Source organism: Chelon labrosus, assembly GCF_963514085.1.
Source record: "Chelon labrosus genome assembly, chromosome: 22".
NCBI classification, from domain to species: domain Eukaryota; kingdom Metazoa; phylum Chordata; class Actinopteri; order Mugiliformes; family Mugilidae; genus Chelon; species Chelon labrosus.
In genome coordinates, this window is record NC_140355.1 from 15,020,598 (window position 1) to 15,041,980 (window position 21,383).

Sequence of the window (21,383 nt, forward strand, 5' to 3'; positions counted from 1 at the left end):
AACTGCTTAGTTGCAGTAGCTCAGCTGCACATAAAAAATAAATAAAAAAAATTAATAAAAACACTGTTAAAAAAAAAAAAGGTGTTATACGAAAGTTATACGCAAAATAAATTAATAATAAAAATATTAAAATAAATAAAATACGCTAGTATAAGCAAAAATATACAAGATGTGCATACGTACAACTACAAAAAATAGAAATAAATATGTGTAAATATACACAAATACATACAGGTAGGATACATGATAATATGGATGGAGGAGCATCAGCAGCATCAACATGAAATAGAGTTACAAGTGGGTTGTTGCACAGCTGGACTGGGAACGGCATGAATTCACTGTGGGAGTGGAGCTGGATGAGTCTGCCCTGCTATATTCTGGTGAAGTGGGTGCAAGTATTGGACAGGTCACCAGTTGCTAACACAGAGAGACGGACAACCGTTGACACTCACATTCACACCTACGGCCAGTTTAGAATCACCAATGAACCTAAAGAGCATGTCTTTGGACGGTGGGAGGAAGCCGGAGTACCCGGAGAGAACCCACGCGGACGCAGAACATGGATTCGGACCCAGAACCTTCTTGCTGTGAGGCGTCAGCGCTAACCTCCACACCACTGTGCCGCCCTTGCGTTAAAATCAGCAAGTCAAAGCGGAATTACTTGACAAATTGTGTTTCCGAGTCAGCTGAATCCTAGAGGAGGTTAAGAGACGGCTGTTCACAACAGGTTGTTTTGATCGTATCAAACATCACGAGGCCTCAAAGGCACCACATGATGCACAACATGGTCAGCAAAAGAATAAAGAAGTGTGGTCTGTTGAAACCCTAAGTGATGAGCTCAGCCCAGACAGGGTCCTTACACTGCTTCGGGCGGCGTTAGGCTTGACGCGGAAAGTGTCGAGGCGTTAAAATGTGCCAGAACTAGTAAGCATCTACTTCAAGATAAAGGCTGCACATAGCACAGAAAATGTGTTGCTTAAAGATGCTCTGTGCTGTATGCAAAGCAGGACTCCACTTGACATGAAGCTCGAGTGGTCTGTCACCAGCAGACAGAGTCTCAGTCTGCCTTTTATATGCTTCCCTGCATTAATATCACTGTAGACCTACGTGACAGATCCAAGCAGTAAACGGGAGCGTCATCGTGCAGCTGTATTTGCCGACCACCTTTTAAAATCGTGTGTCCTCTCTCAGCTTTTCAGACTTGCTTTCCTGTCACGCTGGCCTCACCACAGAGAAATCTGACAGGAAGCAGCACCAGCCCCGACGGGGCGCGCTCAGAAACGGTTTAAATAGAAGGAACAGAAACTGGTTTAAAAATACTCCTGCTGCAGAATCGGCTACTCGGTTACGTGTGCGCTGTTCAAAATTAGTGAGGAGGTTAAAAAAAAAACCTCTTTGATCAAAGAGTCAAAGAGCAGAGGCTGAAATGGACCCCCAGTTGCAAACTGCGAACCCTTGCGTCAAGTGAAAAAAGGCCCAGGCTTGCAATGCTGTTTGTATCACTTCTGCATTGCGTCCATGACACTGCCCTCGACGTTCACGGGGCCCAGACGATGGCTCTTCATGCTCATTAGTGCCACAATCAGGAAAAGTAAATAGGATACAACTGGCTACTACGGATTAAGGGGGCTGCGAGGGGTTTTATTGTGAAATAACGACTGAACAACCAAAATATCTCAGTGGGTAAATGCTGTTAGTGGTCTCCTCCTGCGAGGTCCGTGCACCCTGACTCAACCCTTCCTCCTTCTGCGTCTTTAAGTTATTTGTGAGTTATATATAAAACAGAAAAAGATCACAATAGACGCCGCAGCTTTTTCCCAGTGACTTCTGTGTATTCTGTGGGTATGTGCATGTTATAAATTAATCTAATCTTGCAGTTGTTGGTAAGTAGATAAATAAAACTTGGACATGTTCCTTCAAAGGGGTAAAAAAAAAAAAAAAGCCTTTATTTTGGATCATTGGGAGATATTTGCAGCTTAATGGTTGGACAAGTGCTCCCCCTAGTGGAAGCTGTTGGATCACACACTGTGAACTCTGGGAAATAGTCCTGAGACAAAGTTTGACAGACACTGACAAAGTTAATTGGTGGTTTAAGGGGGGCAATATAAATTTAAATTCAGCAAACATAACAGACTGAGATAAGTCGTCTGAGATAAGTTGAAGCACGCTCACTACAGAGACAAGTGAACCAGGTGTAGTGCTGATAATAAAAAAAAAGTTTATATGTCCATTTCTTAGCTTCTGTGCGGCATGTGCAACAAGCACACGATGGATGGGGAAAGTAGAGGGACAAAGAAAGGACCGTCTTGTTCGAATTTTTTTTAGGTTTTAAGGTCAGGAGGATGATTAATTAATCCATCGTTAATTTAATGCTTCATAAATGAGGCATGGATATTTATTGGCACAATTACAGTACATCATCTGTAAACTCAGTTAAACTCATGACCAGAGATTAGGAGATTCGCATGATACAACTGGAGCTGTTGTTAAATTTTAACTGGTGAATTAGAATATTTATATTAAATAATACCAAAAGCAGGGTATAGTTAAGGCGGGGAAGTGATACGCCAAACAAAAGACATGTTTGTTATTTTAAATAAACACCTTTTCTAATTTTAATATGAATAACATTAGTCTGTGTGTCTCTAATTGACCTTTATTTGAAACTAAATTAAATTTTAAAGAAGATGCAACAAGTTCCTTATTGGTCTTTGTATTTTTTTAATTAAAATGATAGCTGAGAGCTTTTTATCTAATATTAAACAATTTATTTTTTAATTTTTCTGCCATAAAAGAATAATTCAATACTGTAAAAAAATGCAGGAGTGGGGTGTTTCTGTAATTGCTTAAATCGACCAGCAGGGGGCGATGCGTGTATTTGTCCTCCGACGTCGTCGTGTGACGTAGGACGCACGGAGCGGAGCCGAGCCAGCCTACCCCACTGCCCTGCTCATTCTCAGGCCGGGTAGGACCCCAGCAACAACACTGCGATCAGTTCAACCTATGAAGATTGGGCTCTACAATCGCTATCCATCCTTTGAATAGACAGCATTTTGTGGAAATATATCACTGTCACTGATCAGAAGATACCCTAAGTTGTTGAATCGGTGAGTTATAAGCGCGGATAGGTGCATCAAATCTCCCGTTTTGCTCGTCTTTTCCGCTACCCAGTTTTATTGTTGCTTTGTTCTGGGCAGCAGCCATTTTTAATCGCCTTGTCCTACATTCCCATCGCTGCCCTCGGACCGTTCAGAGAACCAAGCACGGTTGAAAATTATAACACGGGTCTGGTTGTTTTTGCACAGACGCCCGCAAAACAACTGTGTTTAATAGTGTCAACCCAAATTGTAAATGCAGGAAAACACGTCCGGCCTGTCGGGGTTGTTTTTGTAACACTACACTGGAAGTTTAACCCGACTGCCGTTTCGCTAGTTTTCCAACAAGCTGCGACTGTCGGAGCCAGCCAGCTAGCTAATGCTAACTTTAAGACTTTGATTGGTTATTTATGTGTGTCCGTCTAAACAAACAAAATAATCCACAAATTCCCTGTATACTCATAGCATAAAATATGGTGACTTTAATAATATACACCTCTACGAGACCGTTGTCGTCAACATTTGATGTTTACATAGCCATTTTGCTTTAGCTACCAGTTAGCATATTTTCCTGGTGAGTGCTAGCAAATACACCTAGCGTTCATTTTAGCGTCTGGGTTGCTCCGTTATATTTTTTTTATACACCGTTTGGTTCTTCTTGTGTGATTATAAGCCGACGTTTAGTTTAATTTTACCGCATGAACTGGGCTGTGTTTTTGTTTTCGTGCAGCGAACTGGTCGGTGTCAATTTCATGTGCTGGAATTAGCATTAGCTTGCAATGAGGCAACGGCACCTACAACTAACGGGAGGTCAAACGTTTTTTTACTGGGCCCCAAAATTTATTTCATATTTGCACCACATACACGTTCACCGACCGTGTTTGTTTCTTTAGGCTGTCTGGTGAAAATAACACTTAAGATGTCAACAAAAAAACGAGCCGTGGATAGCGTTAGCTGTCATGGCGTTAGCTTACTTTTCTAACTTAGCTAAATATGTAATTTTGCGGTCTTGGGGGAAATTATATAATATTTTCCGTAGATGAATTTGAAATCATGTCTGATTTTAAAACATAATTAAATGAACATTAATGGGCAGATATTTCTGGTTTTAAGTCCCGCCTATGCAGAGATTTAGCGTAGCGGCCTCCTCTGTCCGTTATTAATTCACGACTATTCAACTCCAGGGACAGTATTTACCGTTATTTTACTATTTCTTTTAATACTTTATACTCATATGTTAAGCAGTATATACGTAGATATCAGCTGTTTTTGTGTGTATATAAGCAGTAGCACTTATTGCTTGTGTCTGGTCGCGTCAGGGTTTGCAAATCTTACCGCATACATTGTTTTGATGCTGTGTTTAACAGGACGCTTTGAAATGTGAGCTCTGGCCAGGCATCTTAAAAATGTTCTACTTTCAGATCATTTGTCACCCCTGGGCGATTGTTTGTTTTCCCACATGCTTTTTTTTTTTTTTTTTTGTTATTGTTGTTTTGCACTACGTTTAGAAGTTACAGCAGTAGTTGCTGTGTGTTGCTGCATCAATCTGAATGCATTTGAGGTTACTGGTTTTATGTTTAAAAGGGCGTATAAGCCAACACCTTCATGATTTCCATCTTGTTTCCCACCAGTATGTGCCACAGGTTCATGAACGTGATATTTCAGCCAGGAAAGAGAAAGGATTCTTGCCACCAATACTCTTAACTTCCTTCTAATAAGAACGTGGTCTATCGTGTGCATTATTATTCTGGTCAAATATGTCAGTGTGTCGTATTTGATGATATTTCTTTCTAAAGATTTAGGATTTAAAAAGGTACAGTTGTCCTATGTTTGACAACTAGACGAAAACCTGTCCACAACACCGTTTATTTGGATGGAGAGGGTACCAGTGTGATATTTTCTTCCACGAGGACTTTGATTGTGAGCTTGTTTGTGGAGCCTTTATGTGAGAATGATTATACTGTTATACAGTTTCTACACAATCAGTTTACATTCAAGAGTATGCATAGGTAGAGTGTATATATACTGTACGTCAAACAACACCATGACATTTATATCACTTGAAAAAGGCACAGGCAATAAATGGGTAGTGACTAAAACTAAGTTCATTGCATCTCAATGTTCTCTTAGAGTACTGCGGGACATAGACGCACATAATAAACGCTGGTGTGAGCCATTTACGCTTGTGCGCTCGTCAGTCTGGCTCGCTCTGTAAAAATGCCACCCAAGCGCTAGTCTGCGCTGTGTCTTTTTTTTGCCAGTCGGGTTAATTTTTGTTTCTACTTCCCGCTTCATTTTCAACAATGGCGACTGAAACTTTTGCCGAGGACGAGCCATACAGTTGTTTCTATCTCCGAACCTCCTCAGTTAACCTTTCCTCGATGCGTTCCATCTTTATTGATCCAAAACAATCAATTCAAAAATTGGGTCTGCGTCAGTTTCACGCAGAAGTCTAAACCACCTATTACTGTGGAAATGCAACAGGGAGAAAATCTGTCAGGAAAGAATAACAGCTGTCACAGAAAGAAGGCAGTATGAAAAATGTTGCTTCCTTGGTCCTGATGGGGTAATGTGAGAATATGGCAGAGAGAAAAGCTGCACAGATATGGGTTCAGATATTAGACGTTTCACTTATGTGATAGAAATTGCTTCAGTGATGAGGAATATTTCTTCTTGGATTAATAGTATCTTAAGGAAACGTTCCAAACATTACCAGTGCTCTTGTTCTTCTCAAAAGCAGAGGTTGGAGAGGTGCCTCTTATAATTAGGAGTTGTTCTGTATTCTGGCCAATACTGTACTTTTTATTTTATTTTTTTTTACAAAAAATGTGTAATTCTACCCTGCTGTGCATCCGTCTCTACCCTGAGGTCACAATATGGAAAAGACAAAAGTTGAAGTTAAGCAGATGTTATGCACACAATAGTAATTGTTCACGGTTTGATTCGTATCATTTGTAACCTGAACACAAAGGGTATTTTTTCCATATGGTTCATGATATGTGAGTCTTGATTAAAGCTGGTATGAGAGTGACTAAACCCAGAGCAGTAAAATCCAGAGGCACAGCGTGTGTATGCAAGAGACACTGTGTTTAATTGTCTTGATTTAGGTGCCGTACTTTAATGTCGTGGGTAGTTTTATCTTCTGCAGCTGTTTCATGGTAAACTGACATTCAACCCCCGACCTCAAAAATGTCTCATAAGTATGGTTGAATATCCTTTGATCAGATTGTAAACAGAAACGGAGACACAAAGTTACAGAAAAGCCGTTTAGAGGTCTGGTGTGCCTTGATGAATTTATCAGTGTAGCAATAAATAAAATATGGCTTATAAAGGTATTTTATTATTAAGTTACATTATCCACCTCAAAGGGCCAATAATTTATCCTCTTGTCTGTCTGTACTCCTCTTTGCAGAATCAGAAGGCACTGGGAAGAGGCGCAAAGAAAAATTTCCATACTCGATGACAGTACATCGCAATGTCCGATCGTTTGGGGCAAATAACCAAGTCCAAGGATGGGAAAAGCAAGTATTCCTCACTCAGCCTATTTGACAAGTACAAGGGAAAATCAATAGAAACCCAGAAAAACACAGGTAAGGCTAATTTGTTTTGTTCCTCCCTTCAAGACTTCCTGTTTCTTCTTTATCTTGTTCCAGTCCTTTTATTTATTGTTCTGCCCTCTCAATATCCGCTTGTGGTTTCTACCCGCCAGTAGTTCCGCGACATGGCTTGCAGAGTCTTGGAAAAGTGGCCACAGCCCGGCGCATGCCCCCACCTGCTCACCTGCCGAGCTTGAAGTCTGAAAACAAAGGAAACGATCCCAACGTGATTATAGTGCCCAAAGACGGTACAGGATGGGCGAACAAGCAGGAACAACCCGATCAAAAGAGGTAATTCAAAACATTTGTGTAGCCTCATCTGATAAGTACATCATAGGTCAGGTAAATCAACTCGCCCGCCAATAATTTCTTAAATATTCATTTATATAGGTATGCTGACAGCCTTATTAGTTAACAGTTTCAAAATTTGAAAATGACAACTTACTGTTTCCTTTTAAGGGGCCAGCTTTGAGCTTGGTCATACTCAGCTGTTCACCAGGTCTAGTCTATCAAAGTGAATTAGCATACAGTCTTGTGACTGTATCCTTTCTTTTTCCTTGATTTAGGTCACAGTAGCGGTGTCTGCTTTGAATAAATCCTGCAAAACAAACCACTTTCTTTTTTTCTTGTTTGTAGTTCTATTGCATCAATACCACAGCTGCCGGAGTTGCAGCCACAGCAGGCTTTACAGAAATCTGTCTCCAATCTTCAGAAGCCCTCACCAGTAGCCAACCAGGAGGTGAATATCAGTGTTTGGCTAATGGTATTCCTCAATGGTGAGAAAGTTATGGATTGTGACCGTGGTTTTCTTCATTTCCACAGAACACAAACACAGGTGGACCAAAGCAATGGGCCCAGCTAAATGGAAAGGCAGTAGAGCAAGATGGTGAGTCCTTTCAGATTATTCTACAGTTCAGAGTGAGTTGGGTTAGGGTTAGGGTTGCTACAATGCTCTTCTGTTTGCATAAAACAGACAATTGTCTCTTAATGCCGTTGCTTTTTGTGGCATCATTAGGTTCAAGGGCCTCAAACCGACTTCAGCCCTTCTCTCACGAGGAATTTCCCACGCTGAAGGCAGCTGGAGAACAGGACAGAGTTGGCAAGGAAAAAAGCGGCTTCGATCCGTCGTATGGGCCCGGACCAAGCCTCCGCCCCCAGAGTAAGTTCTGCTGTGGCTTCCCAGCTCTCAGGAACTGACTGTCAGGCTCATGGATAAGCTAATGTGTCTTGGAAAGCAAATTATTGAGCTGGCGGCAGGATTTCTTAACTGTCTGGAAGCTAATAATATTGTTGAAATGCATTAGTGGATCTTTGGAACAAATTACAACAGTGATGGTAAGAGGGAAGTCTGTGCAGTCCTTCTACAGCCCAGTGTTAGGTGACGGTTGATGTCATGTACTGATGTTGTTTTCAGGCTAGAATAACTTCACAACAGACTTGCTGATGTATTTCTCTCTAACAAAGACTAACTCACCCATGCTAGACCCAATCTGGCCACTGCCATTGGCTTAAAATGACTAGTTGTTCTGAATTGACTATGCACAGGTATGATTTGTGCAAAAGATTGCAATTTGAATGTTGTTAAAATGCTTAATTCCTGTAATGTTATTCTAACATGTCACTTTAGATTGGTCTGGTAATGCAGTCAATTCAAGTTCTTTTTCTAAAATGTCCCCTTTCTCACTTCAAGATGTGACGAGCTGGAGGGAAGGTGGTGGCAGGAACCTTCAGCCCTCGTCCCTGACCCTCAGCCTGCCAGCAGATCCTGAGGGTAAACTCACTGCCCTGGGTGAGAACGGCACCCCTCCGGCCTCATCTCACCCCTCCTCTGCCACCGGCACCACCACTTCTAGTGTAGTGACGGCTCAGTCACCAGGCCTTGACCCCAAGGAGCCTTCCCTGCGACCCGCCCAGCCTGTCCGCAGAACAACCGTCCCTACTGCCCTGCAGTACCAGCTTCATCACACTTCAACTGCTGTCTACCATGACATGTTGCCCGCATTTGTAAGTACTCTGTGACTAATATGACTTGTCAGGTCGTTTTCTTTAAGCAAAATGTTCATTACAGTCTGTTGCAGTGGCAGCTTTTTGTTAAAGTAAAAACTGTAATGCTTCTTTTCTCAGATGTGCTCTAAAGACACACGTGAAGCCCCAGGTACTGATCATGTTCCTACCACCGTGGCAGCCCCAGCCAGGTTTGAGAGCAAACCCACTTTTAGGCAGACTTACACCAAACCTGAACTTGTCAAGTAAGTACAGTTTGTCAAAGCAGCTACTTGTAATTTCTCAGTTTTAGATGGAGGTCTGTGGCATCCGGCAGTTGTTAATTTATCATTCTACCATTGCAGTGGTGATGCGAGAAGAGAGCCCCGCTTTGTTCGCGCTCCACCTCGACTCTCTACTCAGCCCATCCGCAGGCCTGGAGACAGACCACTCCGCCCTGCCATTATTAATCCAGAGGATTTGAAGGATCTGGATGAGCTTGACAATGACTGTGAGGATGGATGGGCTGGTCAGTATTTCTTGAATAGTTTGATTGCCTCCAGGCAAGTTTTGCTATATGTGGCATCGTTTACCAGCATTTATTCTGAGGAGCTGTGTATCTGTGGCCGATGAGAAAGAACATAGTCGTGTGTATTTTTAGAGCAGAGATGTTACAGCACACAGAATCGACAAAGGACTCATTATCTGTGCAGAAATGTCAGTAAAGAAGTATGCTTGTGGAAAAATGAGCAGCATCTATTAATCTTCACAATTGACTTACATAGAACTTTCTAAAAAACCACAAGAGCTGTTGATATAATCCAATTTCATCTGTAGCTTTGTATACCAGTAATAAAATGAACTGCCGACTGTATAGATACAGCACAATCAAGTCTGGGTCTTCTAATTAACAGCTGGTTTCATGCAGATGTGATAGCAGTCTTATTTTTTTATTTTATTTTTCAGGACTTCATGAAGAAGTCGATTATAGTGAGAAGCTCAAGTTTAGTGATGACGAAGAAGAACACTCTTCCGGAGATAAAAACAAGATGTGGTGAGAGCTGATTGCTTATTTTTTATTTATTTTTTATCTCATTGGTGCCGTTGTCATTAGTAGCATTGATTTTAACTGTTACTGTTTAGGGCTGAGTGGGAGAGGGAGCGAGAGCGAGAGAACCAGCGGGACTGCCAGTCCTCCCTAAATTCAGGGGAGGCGTCTTACCCTCAGGAGGGCCCAGAGGAGAGTTATTCCTACCAACATCACCACCACGAGCCTCCCAGGAAGACGAACGGCAGATACCTCTCTACGGACACCCAGGTAACTACACGCAGTGCGGTGTTTTTCCACTTTGATCCTCCTCTTTTGAGATTACTTATCTAAGATTAACTCGTTATGATGTTATCCACAGTTAAAACACATCTTGTTCTTTAATCCATCTGTGACTGTGGAACATAAGATAACACCGTAGTGCATATGAATAGCAGTGTGCCTTTGCACGCCCTCAAGTCAGACTGTCATTGTGAATTGGGAGAGATGACCTTGCAGTAACCATAGTGATAGCTGTCTGACCACTTCTTATTTGCCAAGCCTTTTACTTTGCCAGTGAAAAGGATGTGAAAGGCATGATGGAAGTACAGCTTGTTTTTCTGTTTTAAGAGAAGCTTTAATGAGAGAAATCTGTAGAAAGCTGTTAACATATGCCATATATGCATTCTGCAAATGTATACACTCTGTAATGGAGAATTCTGTATCACACAGTACCCTACACCATCAACATCCTGCTCTGCAACAAACTATGCATAGTCGAGGGTTTCGTCCTCTTGTCTGTTTTTATGAATTGAACCCAAACAACATTGTAGCAATCCCTCTGAACTGCCTCTGTACAACCTCTTGGCCCTGCAGAAAAACCAAGGTGAGCCACTGACTGACCAGGATGATCCCCAGCGACAGTCTCAGACTCAAGCACCAGCGAGGGCAAAGTATGTTTCACCTGAGCTGTCCGAGGCTGTTGAGAGAGCACGCCGGCGTCGGGAGGAGGAAGAGCGGCGTGCCCGCGAGGAACGACTGGCCGCGTGTGCTGAAAAACTCAAAAAACTGGATGAGAAGTTTGGGAAGACTGAAAGGCAGATGTCAAGGACAGAGGATGGTCAGAAGGAGATAGAGGGCAAAGAAGTCCCATTGTCCCCTAACAGGGAACAGATTAAAAGCCACCCTGAGAACTGGCAGTACAGCACAAAAGGTAAATAAAAACTGCAAAAGCAAGTACTTTTGTACCTTTAGGCCTACATGTTCAATATGAACTGTAAACAAATATTGCAGAAATTACTATTTTTAACCATGTGATCCTGTGATATCTAGATGGAAGTGAGTGTCCCCCAGAAAACTCTCTTGGCCATAGTTACCGTGAAGAACCTGCCTTCTCTACCTACCGTGGCAGTGAAGATGATATTCAGGAGCCCTCCTCCCCCTCTGGAGACTACGGTGGACGCCATCCCTCCAAACCAGTCCCACCCCGCTTTCAAAAGCAGCCACAACACCACCAGCAGCAGCAGCAGCAGCAGCAGCAGCAGCAGCAGCAGCAGCAGCAGGTAAAAACCATTTGATGCCCCTTGCTTGTGAAGTCCAAATCTCAGACTAATGCATCATTATTTTAGTGGCTTTGTTGTGACAAACACATTGTCATGAGTGCATGGTATCGTGGATTTCTCAGTGAATGGCTGCTTTTGTATTGATTGTGGCAGGTTCATGCTTTAGGAATGAAAGAAGGAAGTTTCAATTGATATTATTTTGTTTAATGTTGATGTATTTTAGCTTATAATGTAAGTTAAGGTATAAACATTGATGGGTGCATCTTCAACAGCTTGAAGACAGCTGATCAGTTGTTAAAGTCTAATAGTTTCAGTCTCATTTTTACACAGAATAAAATCTGTTGATTTTTGCCAGCCATGTATTGAGTGTGTCTGTTGCATGTGCCTCTATAGGAAGTGTTCAAGATGCAGCCTTGGCAGCAGTCAGGTCACCCTGCTCCATCGGGTTCAAGCCATACCCAGCGTGGCTACTACCCCCCACATGTCCTTGGTTTTGATCCCCGCTGGATGATGATGCCGCCTTTCATGGATCCCCGCATGGCCCAAGGACGATCTCCTGTGGACTACTACCCTGGTCCTGTCCACTCTTCAGGTAAACACTAAAGCTGTGTCTACACAAAACGGTTTCTGTCTAAACATGTTCTCAGCTGCACCTACATTTTTTTTTTCTAGTTTACTTTTGTTGGAAAACTGCATTTAACAGCTAGGATTGTTTGGTTTTTAGGAGGAATGGTAAAACCCATGATGCATCAAGACCATTTGAACAGCCCTGGTTCTGATGAGGGATGCCATCCTAATCTACACCAGGAGAGACGTGCCCCTTCCACTGAGCCTTACCCTGTATGGAACCAAGATGGCTACCCCTTGCGTAGCTTTACTCCGCCTTACCAGAGGCAACATGAAAGTTCAGATAGTGGACAGCCTGATGAAAGGTTAGTTATTGTTTTAATTATCTGAACCTTTACATTTTGTCAATAAATTAAAGCCGAAAGCTGTCTTGTATTTTAGTAAAGGTTTTCTCCTCATTTCCACAGAGGTGATATGGCCTCCTCCCAACAGGACTCCTATGAAGAGAGAGCCAACGATTGCTTGACCCACATTCAAGATGATCTCCCACATCATGCTTACCAGAGCAGAGGCTCAGACCGAGAGCTTCAACATCATGACCAAGGCTTGCTCACCACTGCTCAGAACCTCTCACAGAATCCGTCAGAGAGTGAATACCCAAAACAGGACAAGCATCTGAAAGATGGCCTTGAATCTCACGATGAGAGTTTCGAAGGGTCCAAAGACAACTGGAAAAGAGATGGAGGCCAGAAACAAGATGGGGGACTCAACAGTGCCCAAAGCCAGTGGTCTGAAGCTAGCTCTGGTTCCAGTAGCAGTATCAGCCAGCCATCTGAGAACAGTGGGCGGACCTTGACTCGCAGAACTGGGCCCATTAAGAAACCAGTTCTTAAGGCTCTCAAGGTGGAAGACAAGGAGAATGAAAAGCCTAAACCTGAGCCTGAGGAGAAGCCTGTCCCCTACCGCCTGGAGAAAGAAGTCCTGACCAATGTTTATGACTTGAAGAAAGACAACCAGCCTGCCACCAACAGGCGTTCAGCCTCACCTGTTATTGAGAAACAGCCTGAAGAAAGGCAGCGTCAGTCACCAGCTCCCAGCAAAATGGAAAGACCTCTGAGCACCCACATTGACGACTGTCCCAAGGAGAGCACTTGGGGCGGTGGAAAGAACCAGCCACCTAGAGAGAGCCAGGAAAACCGAGAACCACAGGCACCAAGACGTAATAACTGGATCTTTATTGATGAAGAACAGGCGTTCGGTGGAGTCAGAGGGACAGGGAGAGGCCGCAGTCGAGGCTTTAGGGAATTCAACTCTAGAGGTGGAACCCGTGGTGGCCGAGGTGGAGATAATCTCAGAGGGCCTTATAACAACAATAACAACAGCAGTGGTGCTCAGCGGGCCGGCAGGGGTCGAGGTCCACCCCGGGACCTTATCAAGGTTGAGGAGTTCCAGAGGGGTAAGCCCCGTAGGCGAAATGTCAGTGAGACCTTGAGTGAAGCTTCTGAATATGAGGAACTTCCCAAGAGGCGCCGCCAGAAGGGATCTGAAAATGGAGAAGGTTACACAGAGTCTGGAGAAGTCCGTAAAGCTGATAGAGACTCTTGGAGATCCAACAAAGTGTACACAGATGACCAGGCAGCACCAGATTCCAGAGAAAAGACCAAGGTCGGTAGGGGCTTTGGAGGTCGCGTGCTGCCACCCAGACTGAACACAGCTGGTGGTTACAGTCGAGGGTTTGGAGGATCCAGGGACATTTCTACATGGAGAGGCCGTGGACCCCAGTTTAGTAGCGGCAGCAGTAGCTCCATGCAAGAAAATGGTTATGGTCCTGGAACCGAGGCTACATACTCCCGCAGACCCCCAGTGGAACGTGACGCTCTCAAATACAATCCTAAATTAACTGGATCCTTCTTGGAAAATGGCACAGAGGACCGTGAAGGGGAATACTACTTTGACAATGACAACCCTGACAGACAGATGTTACGGAGACGACGACCTCCACGTCAAGACAAGCCTCCACGCTTCCGTCGTCTGCAACAAGAGCGTGAACCTGGGTCAAACCAGTGGACAAGTGATGAGTACATAAATGGTGACTTTGCAAATCCCTGGCCAGGTCGCTCCAAAGGCACTGCAGAGGACAGCTGGCCCAGTGGCCATTACTCTGGCCGTTCTAGCCAGCATGGTCAGACAGAAGAATGGGAAACGGGATCAGACAACAGTGAGTTCAGTGACTGGAGAGAGAAGCGAGGTGGAAGTGGAGGTGTGGCTACACAGGGACATGGTGACATCCCCTCGGACTCTTGCCACAGTGAACCAGGCTCTGTTGAGAAGAGGGAACTTTCCAAGAGAAGCTTCTCCAGCCAGAGACCTTTGGTGGAACGGCAGAACAGGAAAGGAGAGCCGTCACTGCTGGATGCGGGCAAGATGACTCGTGCGCCTGATAATCCCTCGTCCTCTAACAGGAGTGATACTTGGCAGAATGGAGGGACTTCTTGTAAGAGGTGAGGTGAACATTAGTAATTGTAGGCAATGCTATCTTATCCACATTATTGCTGCACTTGGCAATTATATCGGTGTGTTTTGTTTCAGGACTGCTTGTTATACTTTCTTAGAAATTCTTTTTCTCTCCCTTTCCTGTTTTCAGTCGGAGTCCAGATGAGTCAGGCCCAGTCTACAGCATAGAGCAGCCACAAGAGGAAAGAGAGCCCGGTGACCCCTCAGGGAAGAAAATGGACAAGGAGCTGAAACCTGGACCTGTCAAGACAGATATTGCTGAACCTCTGTCCCAGTATGAGCTCAGCAGCTACCCAAGTAAGTACAACTTTTGTGTTATCAGTGTTGAATTGCAGTAAACAGTTCTAAAGTAAACTCTGGACTATTAGTTGTGGGGAGGATACTGATTTTATTTATAAGCTAAAACCTGACAGTGTATGTTTTGGTACTGACTGACAAATCAGTTACAGAAATGCACATAACATTGCAGTTGTTGACTATCTACAGATGATTTTGCACTTAACACATGCTTGTTTTGTAGTTGAGGGAGATACAGGGGGACCCGGTTCGAATCCAGACGGATACCAGGACGCCTTGTCCAAAAAGCAAAGGCGCCCACAGGAAGATGATAGAAGGAGGAAGGACCAGGGAGCTGGTGTAAGTTAATCATATATTCAATCCACACGCTCCGTAATTGTGGCAAGAATTAACAAGAAGTATGTAGTTTAATTAGTAAGTAATTAATTTCTTTCGCCCATGTTAGGTGCCAGTGAAAAACAGAACCATCACATCCAAGATACCACCACGCTTTGCCAAAAAGCAGGGAAGCATGAGCATTGAACAACCTGAGGATGCAATTTCTTCCAACAATCTTGGAACTGAAATCTGGGAGACCAACAGCTCAGGTAGAATTAGATCCAGTGTCTGTTCATTCCCAATAATTGTCTTGTGTGGGTACGACCATTATTAATGCAGAATTATGTTTGTCATGTTTGAATGGAAATTGTGTGTGAGACAAATTAATTGGATTTCTCCCAAATATTCACTGTTTTTTTTTGTTTGTTTTAATTTTATTTTTTAGCTCTTTCAGTGCAGTCTTCAGGCGGAGACTCATGGACTAAACAGGTGTCTTACACTGGCAGTGAGCCCAACTCCGAGGTACTGCATAATTATTATCCTCGTGCTTTTATTCTTCGCAGTTATTGACAAGAAACAAGTTAGCTGCATCAGTTTTGGACTAGATAGAAAAACGTGTACCTTTTCTTCTTCAGGACTCTGATCCTGGCCCAGAACAGAGTAAAGAACAGCACAAACCAGGGCCCATCGGAAACGAGCGCTCCCTGAAGCACCGCAAGGGCTCCGAAGGTGTGGATCGGCTGGAAGGTGGCCCTATCACACCAGTCAACGGTGTGGATCTCCACGTGGATACTGTGCTGCCTGTGCCTCCTATTGAGTTTGGTGTCAGTGCCAAAGACTCGGATTTCAGTCTACCACCGGGTTCTACACCAGTGCCCGTATCCAATCCTGTCAACAAGCTTCAGGATGCGCTTACCACCAATGTGAGTAATTATAATTCTATTTTTGTGGCATCTTATTAAAAAAAGAAAGAATCTTTTCCTTGTTTATGTTGACCTGCTAATGACTGATACTAAACATTTTTTTTGTCCAAACAGACGGCTCTAAATCAGGGTATCCCCATGCTGCGTTCCAACCACCTCCAGCCTGGCATTAACCTCAACCCTATCTCCTTCCCCAGTGCTGACCTCACTCTCAAGGTATTTGTAGTCTCAAGTAACAAATGTGGATATAAAATCAAAACAGATATTATTTAAATATGAATATTAACTTTAAATTATTTTCCTGCAGATGGAGTCAGCACGCAAGGCGTGGGAGAACTCCCAGTCTCTACCTGAGCAGGGCTCTCCTGGTGGAGGTGCTTCAGGTGCCCAGCCTCCCTGCAGCGTTGGATCATCCACTGGTGTCAGCTACAGTTCTTTTGGAGGCGTTTCCATGCCTCCAATGCCTGTTGCCTCAGTTGCACCCTCCATGTCCATGCAAGGTAAAATACCTCTAAATTACCTCTTCCTTGTTTGGTGAGGGCTTCATTTTTGAGAACTAAACTAAAAGCCTGTTGGTTTGTGTCCCTAATGCAGGTAATCATATTGCCCCATTGTACTTGGATGGTCATGTCTTTCCAAGCCAGCCTCGCCTCGTACCTCCCACCATGACTCAGCAGCAGACCTACCAACAGGTACAAAAAAATAAACACAAAACAAAACAAAACTGTCTTGTTTGTCTAGCAGCAGATTGTCCTGATGTCACATGTTCTCGTCCATTCAGGCTGCAGCCCAGCAGATTCCCATCTCTTTACACACGTCTCTTCAGGCTCAGGCTCAGCTGGGCCTTCGTGGTGGTCTACCTGTCTCTCAGTCCCAAGAGATGTTCAGCTCCATTCCTCCCTTCAGGTACTTCCAGCTTAATTCTTCAAGGAATTTCCACCGGCCATATTCATTTGTTTCACTTCAGTTATAGTTGTCTCCATCCTTTCTCTCACAGATGAAAGCTAAATCAGTATAGTTTCATTTTTTTCACTCATGCTGTTGCCTTGCTATATCTTACTCCTTCCAGGTCCCCGGTTTACATGCACCCCAACCTGTCACAGCCCAGCCCCATGGTGCTGTCAGGCGGGGCCCCTCTCAAGGGGCCTTACTCTGCTTTTCCTGGTATGCAGCCGTCAGACATGGTTAAGCAGCAGTCGGGCTCACACTACCAGCCTATGAATGGCAGCCAGCAGCTCGTTTATGACAGCCAGATGAACCAGGGGCCCAGTATGGGTTCTTCACAGTTAATGGACTCTCAACTCATCCAGGTTAGTAGGTTGTTGAAGCTCTGTCTCAAGATAATATATTCCTCTCAAACTGTCCGTAGAATTCATTTTAACCCAGCGAGTATCTCACCTTAAATGTGAACATTTGCATTTAATTATTCATTTCCCCCAGGTGACTATGCCCCTGCCTGGCTCTCAGCTGCGCTATGGTTCAGCTCAGCAACATCTCATCCTCCCACAGTCTATTCAGCTGCAACAGGGACAGAACCTGTCAGTGGGAGCCCCACGACGAATGCTACCACCGGGCTCTCAGCCAGTCATGACAGGCAGCAGAGAGGTGTGCTTTGCCAATGTAATATTACTGAATGTTCTGTGATCATGTTTAATTAAGAGCATGGCCAAATCTGCATAATTCATGATTGGTATTTCATATTTTTTATGGTTTACACCAGCCACCCTAATGGAAATAAGCAGCGTGGAGCTCAGTGTGTCTTTTTTTTTGTTGTTGTTGTCAGGCCTCACAGATGGAAATGAAAGGTTTCCAGTTCTCTGATAAGCCCAGTCATTCCCCGGGCATGTCTGGTGGTTCATACAGGTGGGTGGAAATGATTTGTAGAGTCGCATTCTGTTATTTTATCGTAGTTTGTTTGTAAAACTACCTTTATTTTCTCCAATCAGGCCTGGTTCTGCCAGCCCCAGTGGGAAAAACTCTGGTCCTGGGGGGCCTGTAGGTCCTCTTCCTACACATTTTGCTCAGCAGGTATGTATGTTCCACACATGCTGAGATGTATGTATGTTATTTCATCTGGCTATTTACAAGCTTGGGCTAATACTTGATTGATTAAGTGCACCAAATTATCATTTCACATCTTCATGCACAGTTGGAATACAATGCATCTGTGTCTGAACTCAAGTATTTGCACCAAGTCTTAAAAGCCTTAAGAAATTCAATACTAGCATGCTAATTCTTTGTATTTCATTTATTTCCCACCCCTCCGTCCACTTTCCCCTCCGCTGCTCCCATGGCCGTGAACAGGTTCAACCTGGTCAAGGCAGCATGGTGATGCACATGCGCCCCCCCACCACAGGCCCTTTCCCTAATCCCATACAAAGACCTGTCATGCAGGTCAACAAGCCCGTCATCATCCGCTCCCCCCCTTACCCTAATCCTGGCCGCGACCCTTCCCACTCCGCCCCTCCTTCGGCCCCTGAGCCCCAAGTCAAAGGGCCAGAAGATGGCATGAAGGTGAGCCACCCACTGTAAATATAGGTAATTTGATTTAATCCATTTTCTTTCTTCTACGTTTGAATTGATTTTTGTATTTTGTTACGTCTTAAATGTCTCAGTTTAGTCATAGCATGTCTGATAGGTCTTGTGTTATTAGTAGTGATGTGAGATGTATCTAGGATAGTATGTTATATATTGTTTAAGTTATACTGAAATCAAGTTTATAGAGTAACACTGAATGATGTAGGAGTTTCATTTGAATATTTTTCCTTGTTGTAACAGTTACGTTTTTGCATCCTTAACAAAGAGACTTATATTTTTGCATGGTCTAATGCTGATGATGAGTTTAAAGTGCAGCTTCAGTGATTCTTAAGTAAAATGTGGTCTGTGAGAAGTTGCCAGTTTGTGTTTGCATGTATGTTTAAATGAGTCAGATACGAAGTAGAGAGTTTGTCGATGGCCAATAATCTCCTGCTTCTTCTCGCTGTTAATACAAACTGAACCATTATAGTAACCGCTGACCAGTCATTGCTAACACTGTTCTTCTTCAGTAAAAGAATGAATATTGCTCGCCAGGCGTTGCTGTGGGTCTCGGTAACTCTGCATCTTATTTCTACAGAATAAAACGATGCGAGACGTGCGCAAGGCTGTCGGGGAGGGCAAAGTACCATCCGGGGGCATGACCAGCAAACTCCAGGAGCCCCTACCCTCCTCGGGTCAAGCCAAACCAGCACGCACTGGAGCCATCAAACCCCAGGCTGTCAAAGTAGAAGAGGGCAAGGCATAACAATGGACCTTAAAATCCTCATCGCCACCAGGCCTGCCGACACAAAGCTCCTTGACCAACGTCTGAGCCTTCTCAAAACACCTTAGCCCGAGGCGCCAAGGCAAGGGGTGTACATCATAACGAACTGCCCCTCTTGAACTTTCAGAACTTGGACACTATTATTTCACACCACGTATAGAGATATATAAATATATATATAAATATATATATATAAATATGCATACACACAAACAAACAGTCTTTTAAACAGATCTCTTCAAGGTCCTCATTAATTTATTATTAGTCACTTTTAAGGGGAGATTGGTAATGAGGAAAGACATTTTGTTTATTGTGTTTTTCTCTGAAGTGGGGACAAGGAAGATGGCCAACTCAGATGGTTCATTTTTCATAACGTTTTGCCAAAACCGTATTTACTCCCTGTTTATGGACTGTAGCCTTTAAGACCAGGCACACACACTCGATACAACTTAATACGAGAAGCAAAGTCTGTTAGAATTTTTTTAACAAATTTGAAATGCAGTGGGGCACTTCTTTGTCATTTTTCTTTGGTGTTTTGCTGGTAAATAAAAGTTGAAGTTATGACCACCCATTCACGCTATTGTTAAAGGACTTATTTTATTAACCCAGAAAAAACAAAACAAAAAAAAAATAACTAACCCCAATTTTTTGGACATCACTGCATGTCAACATAGCAGAAGTCAAGTGCATCGCCCCAGAAATGCATCGTCTGGGGCACATGAACTGTGGCAAAACTTCTTTGACTGGTAGAAAACGTGTTTCTTTCCTTAAAACCGTTATTTCCGTTGCTCACTTTGTTCTGTATGTAAACTGAAAGAAGAAAAAACAAAATAGACGGGACGTTTCACCTGAAATCATGCCGCTTCCATTGGAACTTCACCGGCGTTGACACGGCGTGTGCATGTGATGTGCTGAACGTGCGTAAACCTGCAGGACTCCTTGCCTAGAAGCTAGCGACATTGTCACAAAGGACTCAAAGCACCTGAACTCGGCGGCGGCTGTGTGGATTGTCATCAACCGAGGCTGCCACAATTTGGGGCTCGCTGTGATGTCTGGGGCTGGATCGGGGGCATTCACAATTGTAAAAGACGCCCCCCCTCAAAAAAAAAAAAAAAAAAAGCTGATTGAAATGTTTGCTTTCTTATCGCTTTGCTTGGGTTCTTACGAATCAAGTTGTCTGTTAATGAACATGTGATGTAAGTGATTTATTTGAATTTTGAATTATTTTTTTTATACACATCCCTCAGCCTGCTTTTTTTTTTTTCTTCTTTTTCTTTTTCCCTCTCTTAATTGTCATCCCATCCCACTTAACAGCACCGTGGGGAATTTTGAAGTCTCATCAACATTTTGATTATTCAACATCCGGTCTCTGACGTGGCACTAGCAATAAATGCAGGCTAACTATAATCACAATCAGGGTCCAAATAAAACTTTTCTGTTCAAAGCTAACGATCACAAATGAGGGGTGTTTAGCGTTGCTTGTTGAAATAAAACGCGATCTTTGCTTGAGCTTGTTTTTTTTTTTTTTTTTTTTTTTTTTGTGTTTGAGCACAGCAGTTCCAGTGGACTACGAAGGACTTTTTAAAGTGTTTGTTCTATTTTAAAAAATGTGAAGCTGTTGCATTCATCATTTACTCTGTTTCTTTTGTAATGGACACATTTTTGAAACTCACAATGCCAACGACGTCATAACTGGTTAAATGTTACTGCTTACTATAATGCGCCATGACACTACAAAATGTTTATCTTTATGACAGTGTTTCACTGGTATATGTGTATATGCATACTTAACTGTACAGTCGAGTGTCGCCGACAAGGGTGCGCTCAAAAGTCATATTTCATTTTAGATATTGTGGCACTATAAAGGATTTAATGTTGAAAAAGGTCACTGTGTCCTCAGAATGGACTGCTTTCACTTATCGGTGGGTCTGTCGGGCTTGGAGTGTTTTTTGGCTCTTATCCCTTTCTGCAAGAGATGCTTCTCATCAATGTACCTGCACCAAAATGTTGCCCAGATTTTAATTATTTTTTATTTTTTTTTGTACTTTAAAGATGCATATTTCTTTTCTTTTTCTTTTTTTTCTTTTTTTTTCTTTTTGTCAGAGGACCAGTGCTTTCTACAGCTGATCCAGCATTCTATTTATCCTACCTGACCTTTATCCTTTCAGGTATTTGGTCATTACTTTCCCTTGTTTAAAAA

The 21,383-nt window shown here is 43.3% G+C and overlaps 1 protein-coding gene across 2 annotated transcripts; it reads left to right on the plus strand.

Moving 5' to 3' along the window:
* The first annotated feature begins 2,970 nt into the window (after nucleotides 1-2,970).
* Nucleotides 2,971-20,692, plus strand: prrc2b (proline-rich coiled-coil 2B). Of its 2 annotated transcripts, none has more exons than XM_084571751.1 (31): nucleotides 2,971-3,107; nucleotides 6,508-6,685; nucleotides 6,805-6,982; nucleotides 7,328-7,430; nucleotides 7,514-7,577; nucleotides 7,707-7,850; nucleotides 8,382-8,695; nucleotides 8,816-8,940; nucleotides 9,040-9,203; nucleotides 9,641-9,728; nucleotides 9,818-9,992; nucleotides 10,578-10,914; nucleotides 11,034-11,263; nucleotides 11,657-11,855; nucleotides 11,988-12,195; nucleotides 12,298-14,331; nucleotides 14,475-14,641; nucleotides 14,865-14,980; nucleotides 15,087-15,228; nucleotides 15,405-15,481; nucleotides 15,595-15,882; nucleotides 15,997-16,098; nucleotides 16,190-16,382; nucleotides 16,477-16,574; nucleotides 16,664-16,788; nucleotides 16,952-17,192; nucleotides 17,323-17,487; nucleotides 17,666-17,745; nucleotides 17,829-17,910; nucleotides 18,187-18,396; nucleotides 18,998-20,692. In XM_084571751.1, the coding sequence occupies exons 2-31, from the start codon at nucleotides 6,571-6,573 to the stop codon at nucleotides 19,163-19,165; spliced, it is 6,732 nt and encodes a 2,243-aa protein (XP_084427877.1). In that variant the 5' UTR covers nucleotides 2,971-3,107; nucleotides 6,508-6,570; the 3' UTR covers nucleotides 19,166-20,692. The 2 variants fall into 2 exon arrangements, with proteins under 2 accessions (XP_084427877.1, XP_084427878.1); XM_084571752.1 differs by having other exon boundaries at nucleotides 6,808-6,982.
* The last annotated feature ends 691 nt before the right edge of the window (nucleotides 20,693-21,383 follow it).

What these genes read in the sequence shown, in the direction of transcription:
- prrc2b (XM_084571751.1), top strand. Translation starts at nt 6,571, where the DNA reads ATGTCCGATCGTTTGGGGCAAATAACCAAGTCCAAGGATGGGAAAAGC. An exon ending in CTGTGAGGATGGATGGGCTG is followed by an intron (nt 9,204 to 9,640) that starts GTCAGTATTTCT and finishes TTTATTTTTCAG; the next exon opens with GACTTCATGAAGAAGTCGAT. An exon ending in AGCAGCAGCAGCAGCAGCAG is followed by an intron (nt 11,264 to 11,656) that starts GTAAAAACCATT and finishes GTGCCTCTATAG; the next exon opens with GAAGTGTTCAAGATGCAGCC.